The sequence below is a fragment of the Neolamprologus brichardi genome, chromosome 6, assembly GCF_056152115.1.
Source record: "Neolamprologus brichardi isolate AB-2024 chromosome 6, ASM5615211v1, whole genome shotgun sequence".
Taxonomy (NCBI): Eukaryota; Metazoa; Chordata; class Actinopteri; order Cichliformes; family Cichlidae; genus Neolamprologus; species Neolamprologus brichardi.
In genome coordinates this window covers 34,237,364-34,261,345 of record NC_142109.1, presented here as the reverse complement: position 1 = coordinate 34,261,345, position 23,982 = coordinate 34,237,364, and the positions used below count along the sequence as shown (strand labels likewise).

The 23,982-nt window shown below is 40.8% G+C and overlaps 2 protein-coding genes across 4 annotated transcripts; both read right to left on the bottom strand.

The window, feature by feature from the left end:
• Positions 1-227: 227 nt before the first annotated feature.
• ccr7 (chemokine (C-C motif) receptor 7) lies at positions 228-6,119 on the bottom strand. The gene is made up of 3 exons (XM_006799612.3): positions 4,139-6,119; positions 2,517-2,566; positions 228-2,282 (listed from the first exon to the last, which is right to left on the bottom strand). Exons 1-3 carry the CDS (start codon positions 4,290-4,292, stop codon positions 1,218-1,220), a joined length of 1,269 nt encoding a protein of 422 aa, XP_006799675.1. The 5' UTR covers positions 4,293-6,119; the 3' UTR covers positions 228-1,217.
• Positions 6,120-7,645: 1,526 nt separating this feature from the next.
• LOC102777096 (SWI/SNF-related matrix-associated actin-dependent regulator of chromatin subfamily E member 1-like) lies at positions 7,646-23,054 on the bottom strand. 3 transcript variants are annotated; one of them, XM_087842183.1, is made up of 11 exons: positions 22,748-23,053; positions 22,016-22,066; positions 21,777-21,820; positions 19,571-19,669; positions 18,706-18,786; positions 18,258-18,389; positions 17,881-18,052; positions 13,042-13,214; positions 12,842-12,943; positions 9,940-10,201; positions 7,647-9,019 (listed from the first exon to the last, which is right to left on the bottom strand). In XM_087842183.1, exons 2-11 carry the CDS (start codon positions 22,020-22,022, stop codon positions 8,814-8,816), a joined length of 1,278 nt encoding a protein of 425 aa, XP_087698309.1. In that variant the 5' UTR covers positions 22,023-22,066; positions 22,748-23,053; the 3' UTR covers positions 7,647-8,813. The 3 variants fall into 3 exon arrangements, with proteins under 3 accessions (XP_087698310.1, XP_087698309.1, XP_087698308.1); XM_087842182.1 differs by having other exon boundaries at positions 19,565-19,669; positions 22,748-23,052; XM_087842184.1 differs by lacking the exon at positions 18,258-18,389 and having other exon boundaries at positions 7,646-9,019; positions 19,565-19,669; positions 22,748-23,054.
• Between the last annotated feature and the right edge of the window lie 928 nt (positions 23,055-23,982).

The window sequence follows — 23,982 nt, the reverse complement described above, 5'->3', positions numbered from 1 at the left end:
GATTTAAGCTTCTTGTTTTGGCATATTTAAATTTATTGATCTCATCACTTTTGTGTGTGTCTGTGTGTGTGTTTGTGTGTTTTAATTTGATTGGCTTATGTAACATATTCATTTCTCAACAAGTATTTCTTGTCTCAACTCATCTTTTTATGTGCCCTGCATAAGAAATAGTCAAACGAATCTCCAACTTAATATTTTTATTATTTTACGACTGTAGATACTAGAGTAACTTTACATGATTCAAAATTCAGAATAATCTTTATTTATCCTATGCATTATGTGTTTATCCTGGACCTTCATACGCTATCTGAATCATGCTTTAACATCACCTTTTTTCTGATTGGCTGCCCCTTGCAAACTGATATTGGAGAGCAGGTGAGTGACATCTGAAGCCTGAGCTTTTAGCTCGCAGGGATTAATGTGAGCTTCCAGTGTTGGAACGCTATATACAGGACAAAAAAGAACAACAGATCCTGTGCAGCTAGCATATGAAGTATGACAAAGTGCACATTTTTAATTGTAATTTCTCTGAATATGCCATTGCTATTTTTGACGTAATAAGTGCACCTGAAATCTTGTTTTAATATATTTAATCTTGTTTTGATAATCTGGGCTATTTACAAATGGCAGAGAAAAGTACAAATAAAAGGTACACAGCTGACTTTAGTTTGATTTGATATACCCTGCTTTGAATAACAAGCACAAACAGACTTTTTGAAATAATATACATTGTAGCAAATGCAAAAATGATCATGAAAGTTGTTTAACAGATACAGACAGAAATAAACTCGGGTGATAAAAAGAAAGAAAATCTATGTAGATCAAACTTCTGCTGTGTTTATCAAACCTATTTTTAACTAAAAATGCAGTTTTCTGTTGTTTGCAACACTGTGTGGTAAGGTGTTTAATACTGTTGACATTTTTCTTTAAGATCACAAATATCTTGAAATATTCTACCTTAGAACAAATATACAAAAACAAGGAGAGCAGAAAAACATCTGGAAATCCATTTGAGTCATTCAGATTTTTTTTCAAGCAGCGACATAAAATTAAGATTGAGCCAAATTTCGTTCAGCTTATTTGTGCAGTCCTCCACAAAAGTCCCAGTTAAGCTATCTACATATAAAAACATATGCTTTGATATTGGTCCATAGCTCTTTGTAAGCAGGTGTGTAACACTAAGCTGAAGGTGCTGACTCCTCCACACGGACGCCGTTTTAAGGAGAAAATGTGGTGGTGGTCTCAGTTTCAGTGGGCACTGAGCTCCGCCTCCTCCCGCAGGTATACCTAAAGAACCTCTCCTGGCTCATGCAGCCAAACTCTTTCAGTAGTTTCAGGAGGTCGTAACGAAACTTTGTACCGACAAAGGCGTAAACAAAGGGGTTCAGGCAGCACCTCAGGAAGGCCAAACTCTGGGTTGTGTCGGTGGCGTAGAGGAGGTTGTTTTCGTATTTGCAGTCGATCTGTACTCCGCGTGCTGTAACAACTGTGTTCCAAAACAGGACCACGTTATAAGGCGTCTGGAAGACCAAGAAGACGGCGACCACAGCGAGAATCACCTTGATGGCCTTATTCCGTTCAAAGCTACGAGCATAGTAAAGGGTCCTGAGGATGCTGCTGTAGCAGAAGATCATAAACAAGAAAGGAAGGACAAAACCCAAAGCGATCTGAGTTGCCTGGATGGTGATGCGAAGTGGGTCATAGTTGCTGGAGAAAGGGGTGCAGGTTTTGTTATTGATGGTGGTGTATGCCATTTCTGGCACGGAGAAGATCAGGGCCAACACCCAGACCAAAGCTGATGACAACTTGCTGATAATCACTGCCTGGGAGCGGTGGCGGTGAGCAGAGATCGCTTTGGAGATGGCAAAGTAGCGGTCGACACTGATGAGGGACAGAAGCAACATGCTGCTGTAGAAGCTAACCTTATAAATGGTGTGCATGGCTTTACACAGCCCTATACCCAGCACCCATTCTGCCATGGAGTTGGCTGCCCAAAAGGGGAGGGACAGGGCGAAGAGCAGGTCTGCGAAGGACAAGTTGAGCAGGTACACATCGGTCATGGTCTTGAGTCGCTTGAAGTAGAGATAAGTGAGGATGACGAGCATGTTTCCTGCCAGCCCCAGGAAGCAGGTGATTGAGAAAAGGATGGGCGTAAACACGAAGCGGAACTGGCGATTGGACTCCTTCTTACAGAGTTCAGGAATGTCACTGTAATCGAAGCTGGAAAAGCTGTAGTCTGTGAATGTAGTGGTTGTGTAATTTCCATCGTCGGACAAGCAAGGCTGCAAAAACAGAGCAAAAAAACACATGAAAGAAGTAAAATAACCGAGCAGATCAGACAAAACTACACCTGCCACCTGCCTTTTGGTACATTGTACTTTTACACCAACACCAACCACTTCCTGGGGGGAGGGGGAGCACTTGGTACCACAGGGGAAGACTGCGGTTCTTTAATACTATTTATCCCAAACATATTTACAGCTGGAAGAAGAGCTTCAGTGAGGTGTTTCTCTTACCTTGGAGGTCATTAACCATACCAGCACAGTCGGCAGAAAGTTCTGGAGAGCTGAAAAACAAATGTAGATTATTTATTTATTTATTTTAGAAATAGGATCTGTGGAGACATGCTTAGTGTTTATATAAACAATGACTTTTCAAGATGCTCAAAAGTTAGTTTTGGACTTCCTCAGCTTCTGTGCGAGGGAGGTTTAATAGAAAACCCACATACATGTATTTCTATGCAGATGATACCCAACTTCCAAATCAACTGGTCTTCAAGCCATAAAGGGCTGAATGACCTTTAAATTTCTACTTCAAAATTCAAAGAAGGGTGTTATTAGTTTTTAATATTGTATTGGGCCTGGACACCCCAAAAATGGTCTAGTTATTCTGGATTGTATTATTTTTGTCCTTCTGTAAGGAAATGTGTTCGTTAACAATTTCACTATGTGCATGTGTGTGTATTTCTGCACATGACTAACAGTTTGCATTGGAGTTACACAAATCCAGCAGATGCGTGCGTGGTACAGATCACATCTTTTGAACTGATCAAGCTATCAAACCCCAAAATAAGTTAATTAATTGGTGGTATTAGGGTGATTTCCTTTATAACACGCATGAAACTCGTGTTTATTTGTCAGCTTTTAACCCAGAGTGAAATTTGATATTTGGCTTTATTGTCAAGTATTATTAGTATGGTACTGGTTAACGTTTGAAAGCTCGGGAAGAAACACAAATCCTTTGTCACATTCTGCTGTGGTGACCAACTGTGAATAAGAGAACAGCTGGTTCTTTGTTTTTCTTCTATTATTGTTACATTGTCTACATGTGTGGAATTTTATGCTTGTAAAAAAACTTGACAATAACTGTTTTCACTGTTTGACTGCAATGACTCTTTATTACTGCCAAACAATCAAGTTTTCCCCTTCTGGCCTACATCTTTTATCTTTTCTAATCTGTTTTCGGGGCTTTTGATCACATGGCCATCGGGGAAAACTCTGTTCTTTCTTTTTTTTTCTTATGAAAGTTTTTTGTGGTACTCACAAATCTGATTAGTGGAACTGTTAAGATAAATTAGACTTTTAATAGACTGTGACATTACTCATATGTCAATAATATTTAGTGTTACCAACTGCAGTAAAATCTGCTTGTATTTCCTAATTGTTGATGTAAGTTGTTTTAAATGCTACTAGTGTATTTTTAGTTCTTCAAAAATGATACTTTGAGCTGCTCCTTTATTTCCCAAGGGGCTGTCGCTTTGCCCAGATTATTACACCAAATGCAACCTTGTGATTTATCTAACCTTGCGACAGACATATACTAGAACAAACCATGTAAGGCAATTATTATTATTTTATTTTACCAACAGTAAGCAGTTAACAGGTAGTTGTAAAGTTGGTGAATCAAAGTCTTTAGCTTTCAGTATTTAAAAAAGCAGCTATGTTAAGTGTTCAATAGTAGATGACACTGCCACAGCTCTCTGGTAAAAACAGCAGCTATCATTAGTTTTAAAATATAAAACTTGAGATTTAAGAAACACAATCTTTTTGGTATTTTATTTTTTTTTGTCTGCATTTCTTCATTCATTCATCACAGCGCACACAAACGTCCTTTAACTATGTTTCTAAGCTCTACTCACCTCTGAGAGGAGTCATGTTGGCTGACGGTAGTTCACTGCAGGTAAAGCCGCTGCACGCGCAGATCTGTCTATTTGATGGTGCTTTCCCTTCATTCTCACTGACAGGTCTCTGAATTTTTTTTCCTGATACCACATCACGTGGTAACCACCACATGTGAAGTGAAACCACATGTCACAAAAGCTAACTTCACTTAATGGCGCAGTGATATAATATGAAATATAGATGGAAGTCAAGCTACGATGGTGCGTGCCAGTTGGTGTTCTTTGTTTCTCTCTCCCTAACTCTCTCACACACACTCACACACACCCCTACCCACTTACTACAACTCTCTATTATTTTTTAAAGAGATTATAACCTCTTCAAAATCTTCACTCTACCATGCAACACTACACATGATCTATAGAATAAAAAGAAAGCACAGGTTTGGTGGTTTTGATCACGTTGAATTATTTGTTAACACTACTAGCCAACATTGACATTTCTTTGCACAGCCCTTTGTTCCTTGTATCTAACTGAGAAGTCGTAGGTGTTGATGCGTAAAGCACTGTGAAAATTTCAAATGTTAGTTCAGAGGAACTTGAGTGATTCTGTGCCTAAGGAATGGCTGAAGTTCAAAGCTACACGTTGGAGTTGGCAGATACTAATCTGAGAGCTAACACGTATTTGACCTGATAATAATCAGCATTTGCTTAGAGCTGAATGAAACAGATGAATTCTCTGAATGTTTTGTGTTCATACTGAAAGATAGTTTTGCTTTCATTGACATTTGCTGCTGTTACTGTGACATTCAGGGCTAATGCTGGACATGAGGTGCTTTTTTAACTCAAGATCTGCACTAGCTTTCTGCACACCTGTCTCTCTGCGGTGTTGTGGTTTGTTGCTTTCACTTGAGGCAGTACTAACCACAGTACAAACGTGGCATGCTACAATGCACCGTATCATCTTTCACGTATAAACCATCAGATCTGTCAATCGGATGGTGATTCTTTTCCAATCTTATGAGGCTGAAACCTTACAAATCATTGCACAAAGATTTAAATCTCCTGCCAGATCTGTGGCGTTACTCGAAACACCTACTGTGTCAGGATCGGAGATGAACAGGATGATGGGTACTGCTGCTATGAAAAACAGGAAGAGGAAATCAGAACAATTCCTTCACATGTTACCCACTTCCCTTACCTGTACTGTGCAAAGGAGAAAATGATGTATGCAAGTGCAGTGAGCCATGGTGAATGTTTTACAGTACTGTCATCAAACAGTGCAGCTTTTAAGTAAGGCATTTAAAAGCAGCGTGCAGATGAATTCAAAAATATCTGGTATGTTTGTTTAAAAAAGCTAAACAAAAACATCAAAATACTCAAACATATACACACCTTCATACAGGTAATTAATGCACAAGAAGTGGCTGCACATGATAAAAGACAAGAATTGACTTTGTTTATATATGGGGAATTCTGCTGTTAAATAATGTTATAAAGACTTTATTGCATGTTTTTTGGTATCTGTGGAACTGAATCAGTCTGTCTTAAGCTGCCACTTTCTCTCTACTCAATCTGCTCTACTTGTGATTGACAAATCATTAGCCATTAGCTAATGAGCATATCCTTTCCGACGCAAATGGAAATGACAGAATTACCTTTTTAATAACACAAAAAACTAAAGTTCTTAAACAGAAGTTCCCTTTTTCGATAAATTTCTGTATAACCTGATGTCTTTTTTTTTTGCCACCACAGTCCCAGCAGCCCCTCCCCCTCCTGGTCGTCAGAAAGAATGCAGGTTTAAGCCACTTAAATCAGTCAACCAATCGTTTATACTGGAGAGACTAAGTACAAGAGAAAGGATTACTGTTAACTTTGAACTGTGAAGAAGAAAATAAAAAATATGGAGCTGAAAATGAGCAGAGAAGACTTTAATGATAAATGACAAATTGGGCTGTTTTAGTACCTCAATACAGCTGAAGCCCAAATGTACAGGGTGGGCCATTTATATGAATACACCGTAATAAAATGGAAATGGTTGGTGATATTAAAGTCCTGTTTGTGGCACATTAGTATATGTGAGCGGGCAAACTCCTCAAGATGGGTGGTGACCATGGTGGCCATTTAGAAGTCGGCCATCTTGGATACAACCTTTGTTTTTTCAATAGGAAGAGGGCCATGTTGACACATCAAACTTATTGGTAATGTCACAAGAAAAACAATGGTGTGCTTGGTTTCAATGTAACTTTATTCTTTCATGAGTTATTTACAAGTTTCTCTTTGTTCGCAGCCATTGACATGTCGAAGAGGTTAACACGTGATGAGCGGATTGAAATTGTGTTGATATTTGGTGAACGCAGTAACCGGGTCATTGCAGCAGATTTCAATGCAAGAGACCCTACGAGACCACCCATCTCCCATGCTACAGTTAGCAAACTGCTTGCTAAGTTTCGTGAAACTGGTTCAGTGTTGGATTTGCCAAAATGTGGACGCAAGAAAACTGTCACTAATGAAGAAACATCAGTGGCTGTCCTAGCTTCATTCAGCAAGAGCCCACAGCGTAGCGCTCGCCGCATGTCATTGGAGAGTGGCATTAGTCGAACATCCCTTCGGCGGATATTAGCTACTCACAAATGGCACCCTTACAAACTCCAGCTAACTCATGAAAGAATAAAGTTACGTTGAAAACAAGCACGCCATTGTTTTTCTTGTGACATTAACAATAAGTTTGATGTGTCACATGGCCCTCTTCCTATTGACAAAATAAAAGTTGTATCCAAGATGGCCGACTTCTAAATGGCCACCATGGTCACCACCCATCTTGAGGAGTTTGCCCCCTCACATATACTAATGTGCCACAAACAGGACTTTAATATCACCAACCATTCCCATTTTATTACGGTGTATCCATATAAATGGCCCACCCTGTACACTGAAGCATAACAAATCCCAGCAGCAGCCAGTGATATCCTCAGTCTTCTAGCACAGCGGTCCCCAACCTTTTTTGCGCCACGGACCGGCCTTTAAGGTGTCGCAGATAAATACAACAAAATAAAAATAATACAACCAAGACAAAAACTGTGGTATTTTGTAAATATAATAACAAACGTGAATTCACTGTGTAATTGTGTAACTTTATTAGCAGCGTCCTCCTGAAACAACCAACAACATTGAGAGTAACATCCTCCTCTCTGGTCGCTATGGTAACGCGTAAATATTTCTTTCAAAATAAGAAACAACTACAACACGGGTAAAGACGGTGTTAACGATAAAAACCCTGAAAACCATGAATTTCACACCCCTCAATTCTCATGGTCCGGCACCAAACCTCTCACGGACCGGTTGGGGACCGCTGTTCTAGCAAATATACCTACGGTATTAATTTCAAAATCCTGTGTTGCTTTCCCAAAAAGTTGATTCAACTTACCTGAATGACTGAGCGTGCATGAAGACCTTTGTTGCTTTGTTCTCAAGTCATTGCATTAACAAGAATTTCAGAAAACTTGAACTCTGACCTTTAGGCCACGGTCACTGAGATTCAAAATTGTCTGAGATTTTTAGCAGATACCCCCATGCTATCTAAAGTCCTACTATGCTTCGTTCTAGAGTTATCCCTGACAACCTCGGGTTTGGATGCGCCTGCCCGCCAGGGAGACGACAAAACCTCAACAACCTTTTGTGGCCGAGGAGTAAAAATGAAGCGAGCGGTTTCCTTCAGGGTAGAAAAGTTTTATTGGTATAAATATGCAAAAGGAAATTCATTTTAAGACTGCATGTTTATGAATGTTCTTCAAGCTCTTTTTATGAAAATCCATGTTTAAGCAAACCTCGTTACACTGTGTACACAATTACGGTACATTTAAAGGCTTTCTGTTGAAAACCACAATAATGATCTTAACACACAAATGTTCTAAGCATACTGCTTTTGATTTGATTGACAGCAAGCAAACTTGAGAACACTGGTAGTTGAGCATTGTACAGCATTGATGATCATGTGATATACTCACGGATGGACTGGGCCGGCCCCAGGACAACCGATACACAAATATAATTTTAAAAAAAGCTGATAATAAATAACAAAAATAGCTACTACTAAATGACTACGAACTCCTGAGACAATACTGCCACTGTAATACTGATACAGAGAGTAAACAAATATTCTCCTGCCGAGGAGACGGTCACTTGGCTCCACTCTTTACAACTCATTTTAAAAAACATGCAAAAATAACAAGAAAAGCAACAATGACACAACAATACAAAGTTCAATATAACACTGAGCAATGTTTGTTTCGTGTGACGGTCGAATTGCGACGGTCAGGATTCTGCCGAAGAGAGTGCTAAAGATATGTTTCAGTATGTGCTGAAGAGGGCGTGTATGGGTTCTTCCAAATGGCAACGCAGTCTGTGGAGAAAATACATAGTGCTTTCACATGGGCTTCTGTGGCACATTTAGCAGCCATTGATTTTATCATTGCTTTGTCGGCTTCCAGTGCAGGTTTGTTTTTTTCCTTTTTTTCAGAGTGTGTCTGCGAGCCTTAGTGTTCGAACTCGGCCTCAGGCTTGTTAAACATCGAGCCCATCTGAATGCTCTTCATATGCTTTGACAACTGAGATGACACTGTGCAATATCTGTAATCGTCAGAGTGCAGCAGCCCGGCCAACAGCCTGACAGTTCACACGCAGCCCGCTGCCGGACTCAGTGGGCTGCTCGCGCCCTGCCGGGCCCCTCTGATGGCTCGCTAGTCGTGGCGTCTTCCGTTTGAGCGGAGGTGGTTTCTGAACCCGTGTTGCTGTCGCTGGTTCCCTCCTCCATGGCTCCCTCTGGGACGCTCTCTTTGTCCTCTGACGCCCCCTCTTCGCTGCCGGGGTGGGCCTCAAGTTCCTCTGAGGTCTTTGGCTTCCCTGAATCAAAGAAATGTATTTGTTGTTATTAAGTCGATCTTCCGACTGTTGGCATTTCTGGGGCAGGGGTGGCATTTCCAATCACAGTTCACATATTTTCATATTGAAGGGAGGCTCATGAATGAAGGTAGCAGTTTTCAGTGGTGCAGCAGGAAGGGCGAAGCTGTTGGTGCAGAACTTGATCAACTGTTACACTGTTGTTTGCTACTAAAATACACCAAGACGGTGAACCCAGGCGGAACCAAAGGAAACTCTGAGAGATCTGACGTCAGCAGTGCTTGTTAAAAACTCGTGAAGGTAAAAAAGTCAGTGTGAGATTTGAGATTTTTGTTTGCTTGACACAGAGACGGTGCAGCTGAATGAGCAAAGGGCACAGCTGTCTGAACACACACAAAATGCATGTTTGCCTTGCTTTAAGCCTCTGACATCACTTGTAAACTCTGCAGCATGATGAAGGATGCTGTCCCTCTCTCACAGCATTTACATCACCGCTTTTATTTTCAGGCTTCAGTTACTAGAAGTAAGCCACGAAAGCAGACACACCCATGCTTTTACTAGCATGTACACTTTGTGACAATATATAAAGGATACATGTATATATCATACTGTCGATAGACTCGAGCTACACCATCGTGGGCTGCAGGAGGTGATGGTGATCCCTGCAGCTCAGTGTTGGTTGGACTGACCTACCAACTCGAACAACAACTAGCTCCAGTTCAAAACAGCCACATGAGTTTAGGGATAGATGGCTGCATATCTCATAGCCCTGGACAGGACTGAGCTTTCAAAATAAGATTGAGAAGTTTGAAAAAGTCTAACTATATGAAACACAGAATATAAACGTGTTATTAAACCACAGATTAAGCTGCTCAGAGTGTTGCGTTGGACACAAGCCATGACTAGTGTCCAGCGTTGCTCACCTGGTGCGTCTGTAGTGCTGGATTCGGTCTCCTCGCCTTCCTTGTTGCTGCCGTCGCTCAGAGAGTTTTGCTGGGGCTTGTTGCCATGTGTTGCACAAATGTGTTTGTCTTCCTCTGCCAGCACGCAGGTCGGGGCCTCTCTTGCACCTCGATCTCCTGCGTCCTTCTCACGTTCTGCCATCCGTTTGCGGGCTGCTTCTTCTGCTGCAGCAATCTCTGCAGAAATCTTCTCCATGTCCACCTCCACCTTCATGCAGCACAACTGAAAACAACAGCAAATGTGGAATAAATAAGTTCTTTTTGAAACCTCTGACTGTTTTCTCAGAACTGTAAAGACAAACCTAATTTTCTTTTTGGAAACCACAAACGCATCAAAACAGTTTTATCTCTTCTATAAACCACACAACGCTGCCAGAACTCTCTCTGTCACACACACACAGCCAAAACAACAGTACTTGACATTCATTACACACTCTCTACAACACTCTTCGGGGTATTTAAATCAGGACTTTCCAACCTCATGTGGCTGTCCTCCACCCACCACCCTTTTCAGCGTGATGTACTTATGATGGTGGCAGAGAAGCAGCAGAGAAACAGAACAGTGCATGTAGTAAATCTTATTTTCTTAACTCAAGTAAATGAGGAATGTAAAGGGGGCTACTTCCATGAAGTCATACAAGGCTCACATTAAACACTACTTCTTTCATGCCATGCACAAACACACTCTGACCTTTATTCAAACTGCATCTGAAATTATTGATTGTGTCTCTCTCCTCTTCTCACCCCCTACCCCTCAGACGGTTTCCATCCCTTGCTTCCTGCGCACCCTGAACGTGCTTCATCAACATGATTAGCGACGCCTGAATTGTGCGCTACCATGCATAAAATATAACACCTGTACCATTGTGTTAAACGCCCGGCTCACGTGGTTAGCTTTGTGCATCACTTTGCAAAATGTCTTTAGTCAATTGTATTTGTTTCTTCAAAAACATCATATAAGACGTACAGGTTGCTTCAAATTCAAGTGAAAAGACTGGTTGATTCAGTAAATAGTGCAGAGAATGGGAGTTGAAAGGTTAGTTAACTAAACCTGAAAGCTTTTGAGCCAAATGAAATAAAGATAATAACTACACTTCGACAAAAACTGAAACGCTGTATTTAACCCTTTAAAGCCGGTCAGAGCAGCACGCTCCGTTTTGCGTAACTATTTTTAAATCCCGGTAGCTCTGCAACCACGTGAGCTAGCGCAATAATTTTTTTTGCATATGAAACCGGAGGAGTTGTACTTACATCTTATGCCATCAGCTTGTCCTCGGTCACAGTTTCCTTCCACATATAGCTTTGCAAAAACTGCATAAAAAGCACTTGCAGCAACAAAAACATAATATTCCAGAAACACGCTTTGCCGATCCGATCAGCTGTTTGTAACACTTCCTACGTCCATCAGCGCGAACTATCGCATGTCCGCCATGACCTGCCCGAAACAGGAAGTGGCGTCATTTTCGCGGAAATGTAGTTTTTTACCATCAGGGCCTCATGAGCCTATACTGGTGTTTTGAAAAGTTATGTTTGACTTTATGACTTTCTGTGTCGTTTCTGGGATGCTTAGGACTCATATTGCACTGCTGGAAACAGTTTATTTTGATGCATATGCTGCTTTTTTGCAAATTTGCACTATAATATTTATTTTCGTTTTTCCTGCAGTATATAAAAATTGGTGTATTTCATAAATAAAACTATGAAGACACTCAAAATAAACTTCCTGTGGTGGGAAACTAGTTTGTGCAACTTTTTTGTATTTACAGTTTTGAGGGATAAGCCTCTTAAATTTCTCTAACTAGAAATATATGTTAAAAAACAAAAACGATTTTCTATTTTTTTGTAGTTTATTGCACTTTTTTGCAATTTATGTAATTACTATGCACTTAATGCAGACATATTATTAAAATTTAGGCTGTAATGGTTGTATTGATGTATAGCAACTTGAAATGCTCCCAAAAATGGCTCCACAGCATGTAATAATATAATATAAGCTCTGGCAGACTTGGTTCTATGGTAGGTCTTAAAGGGTTAAAAACTAAAAAAACAATCTTGAGGCGCTTTCCTTGGTTTTAGTCTTTTAGGACGTCAGCCGCCGACACAAAATGTGTTTTGTTTATTTTGAACTTCAATCATAACTTGTGGAATTTAAAAAAAAAAAGGTTTTATTTCTGTTTCGTTCTGACTGGAAAATATAAGCCTGTGATGGTTGTGGTTTTAACAAGTCTGTGCAGGATAAATAAAATTACAGCTGGTTAGAAAGTACACGGATCAGGTCACAGAGCCTTTGGTGCAGATGTTTTGACACTCAGGATGTTGACTGTATTCACAAAGTGTTGTGTTTGTACTGTAATCTGGATCCTGAATTCCTGTTATCTTGCCCCGGACATACTTCCTTTATATTCTAATACTTGTAAAGCTTAAACTGGTGAAAACTAAACACACTAAGAAAGAACAAAACGGAAACAAAAAGTTACTGAAAAACATGACCAGTATAACTCTGGTGTTAACATGTTTGTGCAGGCTGAATGTGATGTCACAGCTGTCTAGGGAGCACCTACAGCAGGTCTGTCAACTTAAGGACTTGTTCTGTCTTTAACAAGCTCTGTAAAATATAAATGGCGCCACCTGTTGTGCACACCGGGCACTGCAGCCCATTGCACAAAATAACAGTTATAGTGGAGGCTACAAATTGTGAATGATGACAGCTATATGATTGCCAGAACATGTGGATGGAGTTAGCTGCAGCTTGGGCCTGCGTGGCAGATGGAGAAAGGCCCATAACCAGAGCAGCACACGTCACGCAAATTGAAGCTTGCGTGCAAGTAGGCAATGACAGAGTTCAATGTAAGAGACGCCGTACCCTTTTGAGCTCGTTTGTGAACGACTCTGTGGCGTCGATGAATTTTCTCTTCTTGTCCTGATGGCGGTCTTCAATCTGAAGCAACTCTGCCTCCAGTTTTCTCTGGGAAACGAGACACGCAGGCACCACAGTGAGGAATTAACGAGCTGATAAAAACAAGAGCCGTCAGTGAGCGTTTAAACATCCCAGTTTGATCCTACCTGATGAACCATCAGCGACTGGACCTGCCGTTTGAGGACCTGCATGCGAGCGGTCGTGACGACGGATCGCACGTCGGGGACGACGCTCTCGCTGAGGATCTCGCTGATCAGACGGTGGTTGCGTTGGAAACGAGCCGCGGCCAAGTGCTTTATAGAAAACCCGTCGTCGTAATCTGAAGACAAGAAACTCATCTGAGTTGTTGCCGTACACGTTTATGGGCCTTTCAGAAAGCAAAGCAAAAGAGGCTTCAGCAAAAAAAACCAGCGTAAACAATACAAACGGAATCACGCAAACATGTATGAAGACGGCGTAAACATACGGAGGATATGGCTCAATATTTATACAGAGTTCGAGCTAAGTATATGCCATTATGTCCAAACACATCCCTAAGCAAAGTAGGTGAATGGCACAGGCAGCCAATTATAACCCACAGTATGTGGACAGATGTTTTAAGCCGTACTCTGCAATTTACATTCATCAGTCAATGTTTCTCTGTGTCGTCTTGTAAGTACAGGACGACTGTGCATTAAGGTAAAAACCTACAAACAGAGCCTGAAGAAAATATTCATGCTAAATTACCCTGTTGTACCACTGATTTGGGAATGTATTCCCAATAAATGCACAGAAATCCTGAAAGCATCCTTGACACCGATTACAGCTTCGACTTGAACCGTTGTTTCTATTCGCTCATGAGCAGTGTAGCAACATTTACCCATAATGAAAATCTTTGGCTCGTGCGCTTCAGCTTTACATGAGCATATAGAAAGTGTGCAGTTATATTAAGAAGAAAATAACAGAAAAATAGCAATAATAATAATAATAATGAAGAAAAATGCGTTAAATATTTAGAGAATTTAAGACAAGCTGGTATATACAGTTTGTGCAAAACTGTGCAATGAGCATTTACGTGGCATTTGTTGAAGTGACAGTGTGTAGAGTCCTGTAATTGTAGTGAGTGTGTAATAGTGTGTATAAGATGTTTAAGTGCAGGTTAAGATGTCAAAGTGCAGCAGTGCACGTGCACGGCTTTGTTAAAGCCACCTAAGAGATTTTCATTAGAAATTAAAACCTATCCCAAGACTGCGCTGTATGCAAAACATTTTCTCTATATGAGCACGGCGAGTGATTTCTGGGCCCAGATGAGTGGAAATTAACCATAAATGTCACAAAGCTTTCACAAGCTCACGCTGACTGATAAAGTAAATTATGTATTCAGTGCTCAGCAATTAACAAACTGTGGTTGTGCGGGGAAATTTATATTAGACCACAAACTGTTGAGTTGTACACAGACCTCCAGGTGGAAAACGCTTTGAAATGTTTTCTGACATTTAAAATGTGTTTTTTAATCAGATTTTGACTGTTTCCCACTAAGCACACAATTAAATTAATTTTTGAATAATGCGTTAAAATTAATGATGTCTGTTGACTGGCAAGGTTTTGAGATGACGTGTATGACCAGTCAAGGTTTGCTAGTCAGCGCCACAAATATTAAGTAGTTAAACTAATTATTAAGTAAGTTAAATAGTTATGATGGATTAATAATACAGTCAGGGTGTAACCTGCCTTTTACCCTGTCAGCTGCGACTGTCTCATCTCCTGTGATCGTAGGTTCGATCAGCAGCCAAGAAAAGAAGATGGATTGATGGGTAGTTAACAATCAACTGTAATATGTCACACAGCCTGGCACAAAGTGACATATACATTTAGCAGGAGTTGAAATTTGGGTGAAACAGCATTTTTACAGGACTCTTTGGAATCCACCGACTCCTTCCACAGAAAGTAAGAGCGTAAAGTGGTAGCCAGGTTCTGCTAATCATGCACCTGATGAACCGATCGTAATCGACTGTGGATGATCTGATATCGTCGTGTTGGTGTTGTTCCCAGATCATCATGAAAATGTTGTTCCAGGTTCAACATTGCAAGTGACCAATCACATTATTGTGACGTTATTCTTTTGCGCACCAACCCATTCGTGCATTTATGAAATTCCAATGTTGCAAGGACAATATCAATTCTGCTTAGCGTTTATTAAAGGGTTAGGGTTAGGGTCCGTTGATCGGTGGACAAAGGCGGTTTCTCGCAGCTTAAGTACAGTTTTTTGTTTTACGCCGGTTTTTCCCGAAGTCGCAAAAGTATGACATCACAACATTCTGATTGGTCACTTGCAATGTTGATCCTGGAACAACCTTTAGTATGATGATCTGGGAACAACACCAACACGAGGATATCAGATCGTGCATCGACTGCAACCACCACTGGAAGTTTGCTGGTCTGGAGCATTCAGGTGTGTGTTCAGGATCTTCCCAGGGGTCGACTTCCCAGCAAATTCACCCCAAGTTCAGACTAGAGTTAGCCAATTAATCGAAAACTATTTAAAACCGACATTCAGAAACTCTAATCGACATAATCTCACATCTGTTATTTTGCTTTGTTTTTTTAAATTCGTTAATGTTTAATATTCCCCCATTTAAAACACAGTGTGTTGTCACATGACTGTCACAACACAGTGTGTTGTCACATGACTGTCACATCAAGTCTACAACACAGAAAATAAAATGCATGAAAAATAGTTTCAGCAGCCCACCAATCTGCTACCACAGCTCCAACACCATCGGATTAGCAAAAATAAATAATTAATCCAGCTTTAGTAGCATATTTATGGTACAAACCTTGTGAACTATGAGCGGAGGAGAAAATTTTAAGTGTGTAGTAGTATAATAATAATAGTAACAATCATCAGCGTACGTACATGTACATCCATCTACGTCGACATCTGCAAACCTCACTTATAATTATTATTTTTGTACTTATTTATCTTCCATTACTTTTTTATCCTCATTTGTCTTTATGACAGCGAGACGGAAGAATTTCACTGCACAGAGAAATGCGATTTCTTCTGTACATATGACAATAAACGCTTTGAATCTTTGAATCTAATCATAATAATCGTAGTGCAATTAGAAGAAGACGGAACAAGTATGGCTTGTTTGGTAGAGTTCTCAGGAGAATGCAGTTTCCCTCCAAAGAACATAGCAGCATGTCTTAAGTTTCTAAAGTTGCATCTGAACAAACCACGAGAATAATAATGAGACCAAAGTGGAGGCGTTTGATCAGATTGCACAGCACCACCACAACTCCTCATACTGTCAGCACGATGGTAGGGGGCTGATGATTTGGGCTTGTTTTTGCAGCCACAGGACCAGACCTCAAAAAATTCTGTGTGAAAGCTAAAGCTTGGCCCGATTTCAGCCTGCGACAGAATGACTGTAATAGAATGACGATGCATGGTGGTGGTCCCAGTCTAAGTCCAGACCTCAACCTGATCATAATCCTGTGCATTAACCAGCGCCCGCAAACTTGAATGAACTGAAGCAAAGCTGTAAAGAAACTCTGCCAGAATTGCTCTACAACGATGTGAGACAATAATAAAGTCACAGTTTTCACGTGATGTATGATTATACATTGGAAGTTATTGAAGGCTCTTAATATAAGCATCTTAAATCCCTCCCCCTGCCGTCAGACTCCAGCTTCAACATCTTAAACTGCAGCTTGAAGCAGTCGTTCTTGTTCTGCTCTGGAAATCCGCTGCGAGAACGATGGCCACAAACCAGGCCTTGCAGCAGGTGGAGACCTGGTGCTGTTGAGCTCACAGAGGCTTCAGAGAAGAGCAGGGACTATTGCAGGGATGTTTGAGGAACCTACTGGTTGTGGTAATTTCTTATTATTATTTAAAGGGACTAAACTTTATTACAGAAACAAATACAGTACAGTGGAAACAGTGTATTTTTATACTCCATATACATGTTTAAAAAGAGATCCATTTACTCTTACCCGTTAACAACAATCCACCTGTGTATTCGCCATTTTTCCATTTTAGCAGACTTGCTTTGACTTTGTTGTGGCAAGCTTCGCCCTTGCTCACTGGGTATCACCTGAGGTTGCTGGTGCTGTGCACCTCTGCGTGCACCTTTTGAAACTTTCCAGAGAGCAGAAATGAATGTCGTTTGCCACATAGGTGCTCGAGACACAAAAACAGGAAACCATTACCACTCCGAATGCCGTGTGAGAGCATTAAGCTTCTCTATGATCACAAATGACGTCTCACTAATGTGTGGGATATTTCTCAAAAGGTGAGGTCTCCACGTCGAACACTGTTTCAGGTTCTTTTCTAGTACAGTCAAACCACAGCACCTCAGAAATACCCATTTTAATGTTCATAAACAATGCAACAAACTGATGTTTAAAGTAGAAGTGCACGAAGACTTTAATAAAGAGTGATCTCTGTTCTAAATCTTATTTAATCGTCGCTGTACGTGCAGTTTGTTAAGAACAAAGCCCACTGGGATACCAGCTTTGACATTTTTATGGTCTGGGGTGTTTCTAAATAGCAACTGTTTTATCTGTAGTTTTCCTGTGCATCATTATCGTCTACTGTAACTCAGCCAGACCCCAGACAAGCATCATTTCCTTGAGGTGGGTGTAACTCAAACGTCTTCTTCTGGCTTCTGTCTAACATGGTGTGTGTGTGTGCGTGCATCAGTCAGGCTTTATAACAACAGAGCAAAGAATGTAAATTTTGCAATTATGTCTTAACCATTGCCAAAAATACCTACGAAATGTAAACACGTGTGCAAAACAAAGGCAAATTTTGGTCCCAGGCTGGAAGCTTGAAAGCAGAAATGGCGTTTCAAAGGTACCATTACCAAAGATGTTAATGGTTGTAGCGCTATAGGAGGAGGGGGGGGGGGATAACACATTCTCTGGGTGTGCGCGCTCGCAACGCTGTGTGGTCGTGCTACAATAATTACAACTCTGCGGCAGTGCCCAGGGGGCCTTACCATCTGGATCCTCTGCTGGCTGAATACTCATGTAAGGCTCATCCTTGTCCAGCCTGGACTGCCTCTGGCGACTCTCCTCTTCCAGAGCTGCCTCGGCCCGGCTTTTTGCGTTTACATAGGCCAGGTAGGCTGGCGAGTTGTGATAGGCCTTCATGCTCTCATTATACTCAATCTACAGTGGAAAAGATGAAGGAATGACAAGGAAACAGAGAAGGCAAGCAGACACAACAATGTGGACCCTTGAATCTAGGACAAGATGAGGAAAGAGGTTTATTCAGGAAGGAATGATGACTGGAGGAACCCACAGCTAGCGGGGACACATCTACTGGTCACTCATCAGGAAAAACCCCATAAACACCCCTTGTAAAACAACCAACCTTCTCTGCTTCGTAGTCATTCAAATAATCCTGTTTCTCCTCATCAGTGAGGTCCCTCCACATGCCACCGATTATCTTCCCAATTTCCCATAGCTTCAGATCAGGATTGGAGGCTTTTACTTGATCCCAAACCTGGTGATGAGAACCAGACATGGGTGTGGGGTTGGGTTGGGTTGGAGGGGCTATAGGTGGTTATCTCTTTGCAGAGAGGTCACAAACCAGAGGAGGCCGTGTGCTTTAATCTGCATTTCCAAGCTCAGAAATCCCACCATGTGATGTAGACAGTTCTAAGTAATTCCTGGCTTAATCTGGCTTCACCTACCTCGATAAACAACTACCAAGACAACATGTACATCTTACTATGCAAACTATGTTCAAATCAAAGCATCCCTCTCTTCCAGCTGAGCACATGACGATGCAAAAGGAAGCAGTTAAACACTGTACCTACCTTGCGACTGTATCTCATATATGGCATCAGTGGCTTATCGGGTGGCTTGGGTGGCTTTGGGATATTTATTCCAGATGAATTCTGGTAAAGAAAGGAAAAAGAGTCACCTTGAGATACGCCTGCTCTGCAGCGACGAGGCATCCACAGAAACACTATAGCTAAGCTAGGCTGAAGCTTGTGACGCTACAAGCAGGTGATTATGTTCAGGTTTAAACACAAGATCCATTAAAGGAGCTTCTTATCATTTAACTCGATTGCATTGATGACAGTTTGGAGGTATAAACAAGAAGAAGAAAGCCCACAGAGTGCACTGCAACAACGCAGACTGTGGGGGGAAAAAAAATCAAACAGAAAAATCTCACTTGAGCTGAGATTTGCTCAGTGCGAGACATAATGCCATTATCAGAGGCAGCCAACCACAGCTTGCATGCAGCGACTAAATTACTGCTCAGCAGCCAGAGCCATGCCGAGCAGCAAAGTCTTTAATGCCATGGCAACATGATGGCATGGGTTACTTAACATGGCTGTCAGAAATGCAGACTTTGAAAGGCAGGTGGGATTTGAATAGACACAGATGGACTCTTAGCAGGTCTGCAGTATGATGGAGGCAGCAGAGGGAGTTTGGGATGGTATGCATCATTTCTGATTCCGTCTCGGTACCGGAATGAGTTTCTACTGTAGGAAAGCAAAATTATGTCTAATCTGATTTACTCCAAACAAAGAAAAGTCAGTCTTGTAGCTTGCAAAGGCCTCATCAGCAGCGTCTTCATTTCACTAGAGCAAGCTTTTCTGGTCTGCCTTATACTTTCAGTCACTGCCTTTATTTATTTGTTTTGTTCTTCTATGTTAATATTCATACCGTTACCCGACTGTTGCTGCTTTGGCTCCCTCCCAGTCTGTAGTTGTTGTAGGCCAGATGGCTGTATGGGTTGTACCCCACAAACCCGGTGGTGTTGGGCATTTGCTGATGGAAACAAATGAGACAGAAACGAATGAGAAATGACATAAAAGAAGAAGAGGGGAAAGCCCAAGACAACGAAAAAATAATAAAGAAACCAATGAAAGAAGCTGGGAAAATGCAAAAATAAAGAAACTTGCATTCATGCTGGTGCTATAGGAAAATACAGCAGTGGTGTGTCAGCACATCGTTCTGTGACTAAACAAAATCAAGCACCAACTGTACTAAAGGTCCTTGGTGTGATTTGCTGGAGGAGATTTCTTCCCCTCTGGTCTCCATAATTTCGCCTCTCCTGAATCATTTTTATTCCTAGTAGGAATAAAGTTTATCCCCTTCCCAAAGTGATTAATGCTACTTTAACAACAGATACATCTCAAATAAAATTATGTGAGAGCATCTGTAGTGCAGACGACAATAAAATCAGAAACAGACTTTTACTGTTGAGCCATATCTGCCTTGATCTATGTGTGGCTTTGTCTGCCAACAAGCACTAACAGGCTGAAAATTACGGCTAGTAAAATATAAAAAATGAAGGATTCAGAGCAGCAGACTCTGTTAGGTCCTCTCAAAAGAAATCTTTTACTCCTGAAGCATAAATTAGAGTACTTTGTTGAATTTCTGTCATATTGGGCAACTGGGCAAAATTCATTGAGTTAAATCTGTTTAAAAAAAACAAACATTTTTTAAAGTTAAGTAACTGTGTTAAGATTGTTTTTGCCAGTAAGCCTATTATTATTATATGAGATTATTTTTTGTATAAAACAGGCCAAACGCTGCAAACGTTAAATTGCATTTATCTGGTAGAACTGTTGCTAAAAGTATCACATGAGGACAAAAAATGTCATCATGAAATCTATGAGCCTAGAACTAATATTCTGGTTTTATTTGTGTGACTGAAAAGACCCAATCAGGACCCTTCTTAAGTTTCTCCTCATCAAAACTTAAAACATATTCGATGAGGTATTAAAACTAAAACTGATGTCTGGGGGTGATGCTTTGTTCCTCTATGTTGCTTTCTTTTTCAATGCAATTATATTTTGGATGCAATCATTTTATTGCATGTGTGTGAGCTGGATCCTAGCTAAATGTGGAGCAAAGAGTAAGTTTGTGTGGGAGAACAGGGAAAGGTGGATCTAATGCTGAGAGGTAGTCAGAAATATCAAGGTACACAGAAACTACACAGGTTACGGCAATCACGTGAAAGCCAAATACATGTTTAATTTGAATGCAACATGTATAAACGAAGCTAAAATGAGATTTTATGATCGTTCACGATGGTGTTTGTACACTCATGTAGCTCTATTTGCACTTTGGCTCCTTGGATTTCGGTAGAGATGCAGCCATAGGTCATCTCTTTCTGATTCACACACGTTTTGTGTAGATCGCTGTGTGAATATCAATGAATCAGTCATTATGATCCAATATCCAGTATTTTCCTACTCAGTTGTATATAGTATTTGTATTTCTATTTTATTCTATTGTATATATTATTCTATTCTATTTTATTCTATTGTATATAGTATTTTATTTTTATTCTATTGTATTTTATTGCATTCCAGTGTTTTCTAATTTCTGCTACATAACTTTGCACTTTTGCTGTAACAAAACAAATTTCCCACCTGTGGGACTAATAAAGGTCATCTTATCTTAATACAATCAATATCATGTATACAATTCTACTTAATGAGTACTTTTACTTTAAGATGTACTCTGATACCAAATCATTTTTATTAATTAATTATTAGTTTTAGTTATTTTTCATTCACTCTTTCAGTGCCACTTTTCCTGCATTGCTTTCTTTTGACCAAGTCTAAAAAAAATAAAATCTATGCTCTATATTTGTCACTGCACCTGAGCGACTACAAGGCCCTGACAAAACATGCAAATCTGCTATAAATCCCACATACCACTTGAAAATCTTTCCCAGTGTTTTTTAAACTGCATTTATTTCTGATCAATGATTCTGATTTCCTCCAGTACCTCAAAACAAAATAAAAATCTCAATTTTGTGTGACATAAAACACCCAGGGGGTGGCTGGAGTTGGGGCTGAAACAGAATGAAAGGTTTTAAATAAAAACCCATGGGTGTGGATGTATATTTGAGAATACTTACAGTTGTAGGGGCAGGGGGAGGTGGAGGGGCATAGGATGGTCTCTCTGTTTGGGGAAAGAAATTAATAAAAAAAAAAAAAAAAAATGAGAATCAGTCCTGTCCAATCCTCTAACTTCCACAACTCTTGTCATATCACTTCGCATGGTTAAACTGAAACACCAGGTCTGATGCATTTAGATACCATCACCTACAAAGAGCCTGACTATAATTAACTGTTTCAAACACTCCCAGTGTCTTACTTGACATTTCTGCAGTGAGAAGGATGAATCAGTCTGTTCCCGTCATTGGATCTGCAATAAACACATTTATGAGGAGGATAACATTATATACCCCAGTGATTAAATGGCAGATTCAAACATAGCGTAAAACAAAGAGATGCTGATGGTGATTCAGGCAACAAGGCAGGCTAACGTCCAATAGCATCAACGTTAGCTCAAAGCTAACTTAATAAGCGGAATATCTATGGGGCAAATTCACTGTGTCACAATGTAAATAGCATCAATGACAGCTCTATGTGATTATGAAAGTGTGAATATGATGATGGTGGGTGAAGAGCGTAGTTCGCAGACGTTAGACTCGTCAATGCTCATCCTATAAACGACCTATAACGTAACTAGCAAGTCGCTAGCTAGCTAGCTAAATATTTTGCTGTTAGGTTAGGTTAGCCTGTCTGCGCCAAAAGTCACCCTCAAGTTTAATTTACGGTTGTGAGCTGACTTTAAATGTGGCTGATAAATTCCTAACGTTGTGATAGCTGACATTTCTTGTAGTTCGCCTGGCCCATAAGTTCGTTTGCGCTAAATAACCAGCCGGTTGACGTCTAACTAGCTGAATAGCTGGTAGCTAAAGGAATGAGAATGACACCTATGATTATTATTAGCATGCAGCGTTAGGCAAAGCCGACATGTCTACAGTTATTTGAAATTCCCACGTAATCTGCAAGCATGAATACTAAAGGGCAAAAAACTCACCCTAAAACCTTTAGTCCCCACCACTGTGTGCAGGTTGTGGCTTTGGCAGGGAAGGCTAACCACCTAGCTTAGTAATACAGTTCCCACAATAAACCAGTGAAATGGGGTCCACTCGTATGATTCCTGCAGAATCTTCTAGAACTGCACCCCCACCCTCTCCTTATTACAGCTGTGCCTCGGCTCGATGCTGATGCTCATCGCTCTCTGCTGTCACCGCTGCTGCAGTGACAGCAGAGACGTTTCTCCTCCAGCATTCAGAAGGAAAAAAGACCATATGGCAACAACAGAGCTGCTGAGTGGGATTTCACATTTTCCCTGCGTGGCTTTACATTAAAGCTGCAGACGTGCAACGTTGTAGCATGATGCAGTTTGCTCCCGGATTGTGAAAAGCTGACCTGCATTGTCACCCCTGACTGCAAAACGCATCATGTCAAAAATCAGCCAGGTCAGTGCAGATGCTCTGCAGCCATCACCTGTGGAAAGCATATATTATTTCCATTTTAAGGCAGTAAGCTCATTTTTCTTGCAATATAGAAGAAAATCAGGAATGATTTCTTATGTCACCATACCATAAGCTGCATTATGGATGCTTCACAGGCTCGTGAGCTTTTGATAAACTCAAGGTTGCCCCATTCACTGCTCCCCTGTTGTTAGAACTGAAATACTTTGCATTCTTGTTCACATTGTCTGAGAGCCGCCCAGGTCAATAGTTGTAATAGTGAGTTCCCTAAAAAAAAACAAAGAAAAGCCTGTGGGATTTGGCCCATTCAGCCTGAATAGTTCTTGTTTTGAATTTGTTAATTGATTGTGGTCACTGTGACCCTCTTTCTTTCTGTTTACTCTGTACACTTGAGAGGTTATTTTACTTCTGCATGACCTGCCTCCTGCACAATATGCATTCAGAGCTCATCTGGTGCTTCACCTTCCTTTGACTCCACAGGTCACAAAAGGCCAGAAAGCTGAACGGATGAGACAGAGAACAGATTCCAAATGAGGCATGGCAAGGACCTTGTTTAACCTTGCACACCTGCAACCGAGTGCATCTGGAGGTAGGCTGGAGGTCACATGCTTCCTGCAAATTCAGTTACAATGCAGGCTTTACATGGACATTTGTGCAGGGCCTCCCAGGTATAGCTGTGGGATTGTGGATGCCCAGAGGCAGAATATCCCATGTGACACTTTAAATGAGTCCATGAAGCTCCTCTGGTAATGCACAATCAGTCCTTAGGCATATA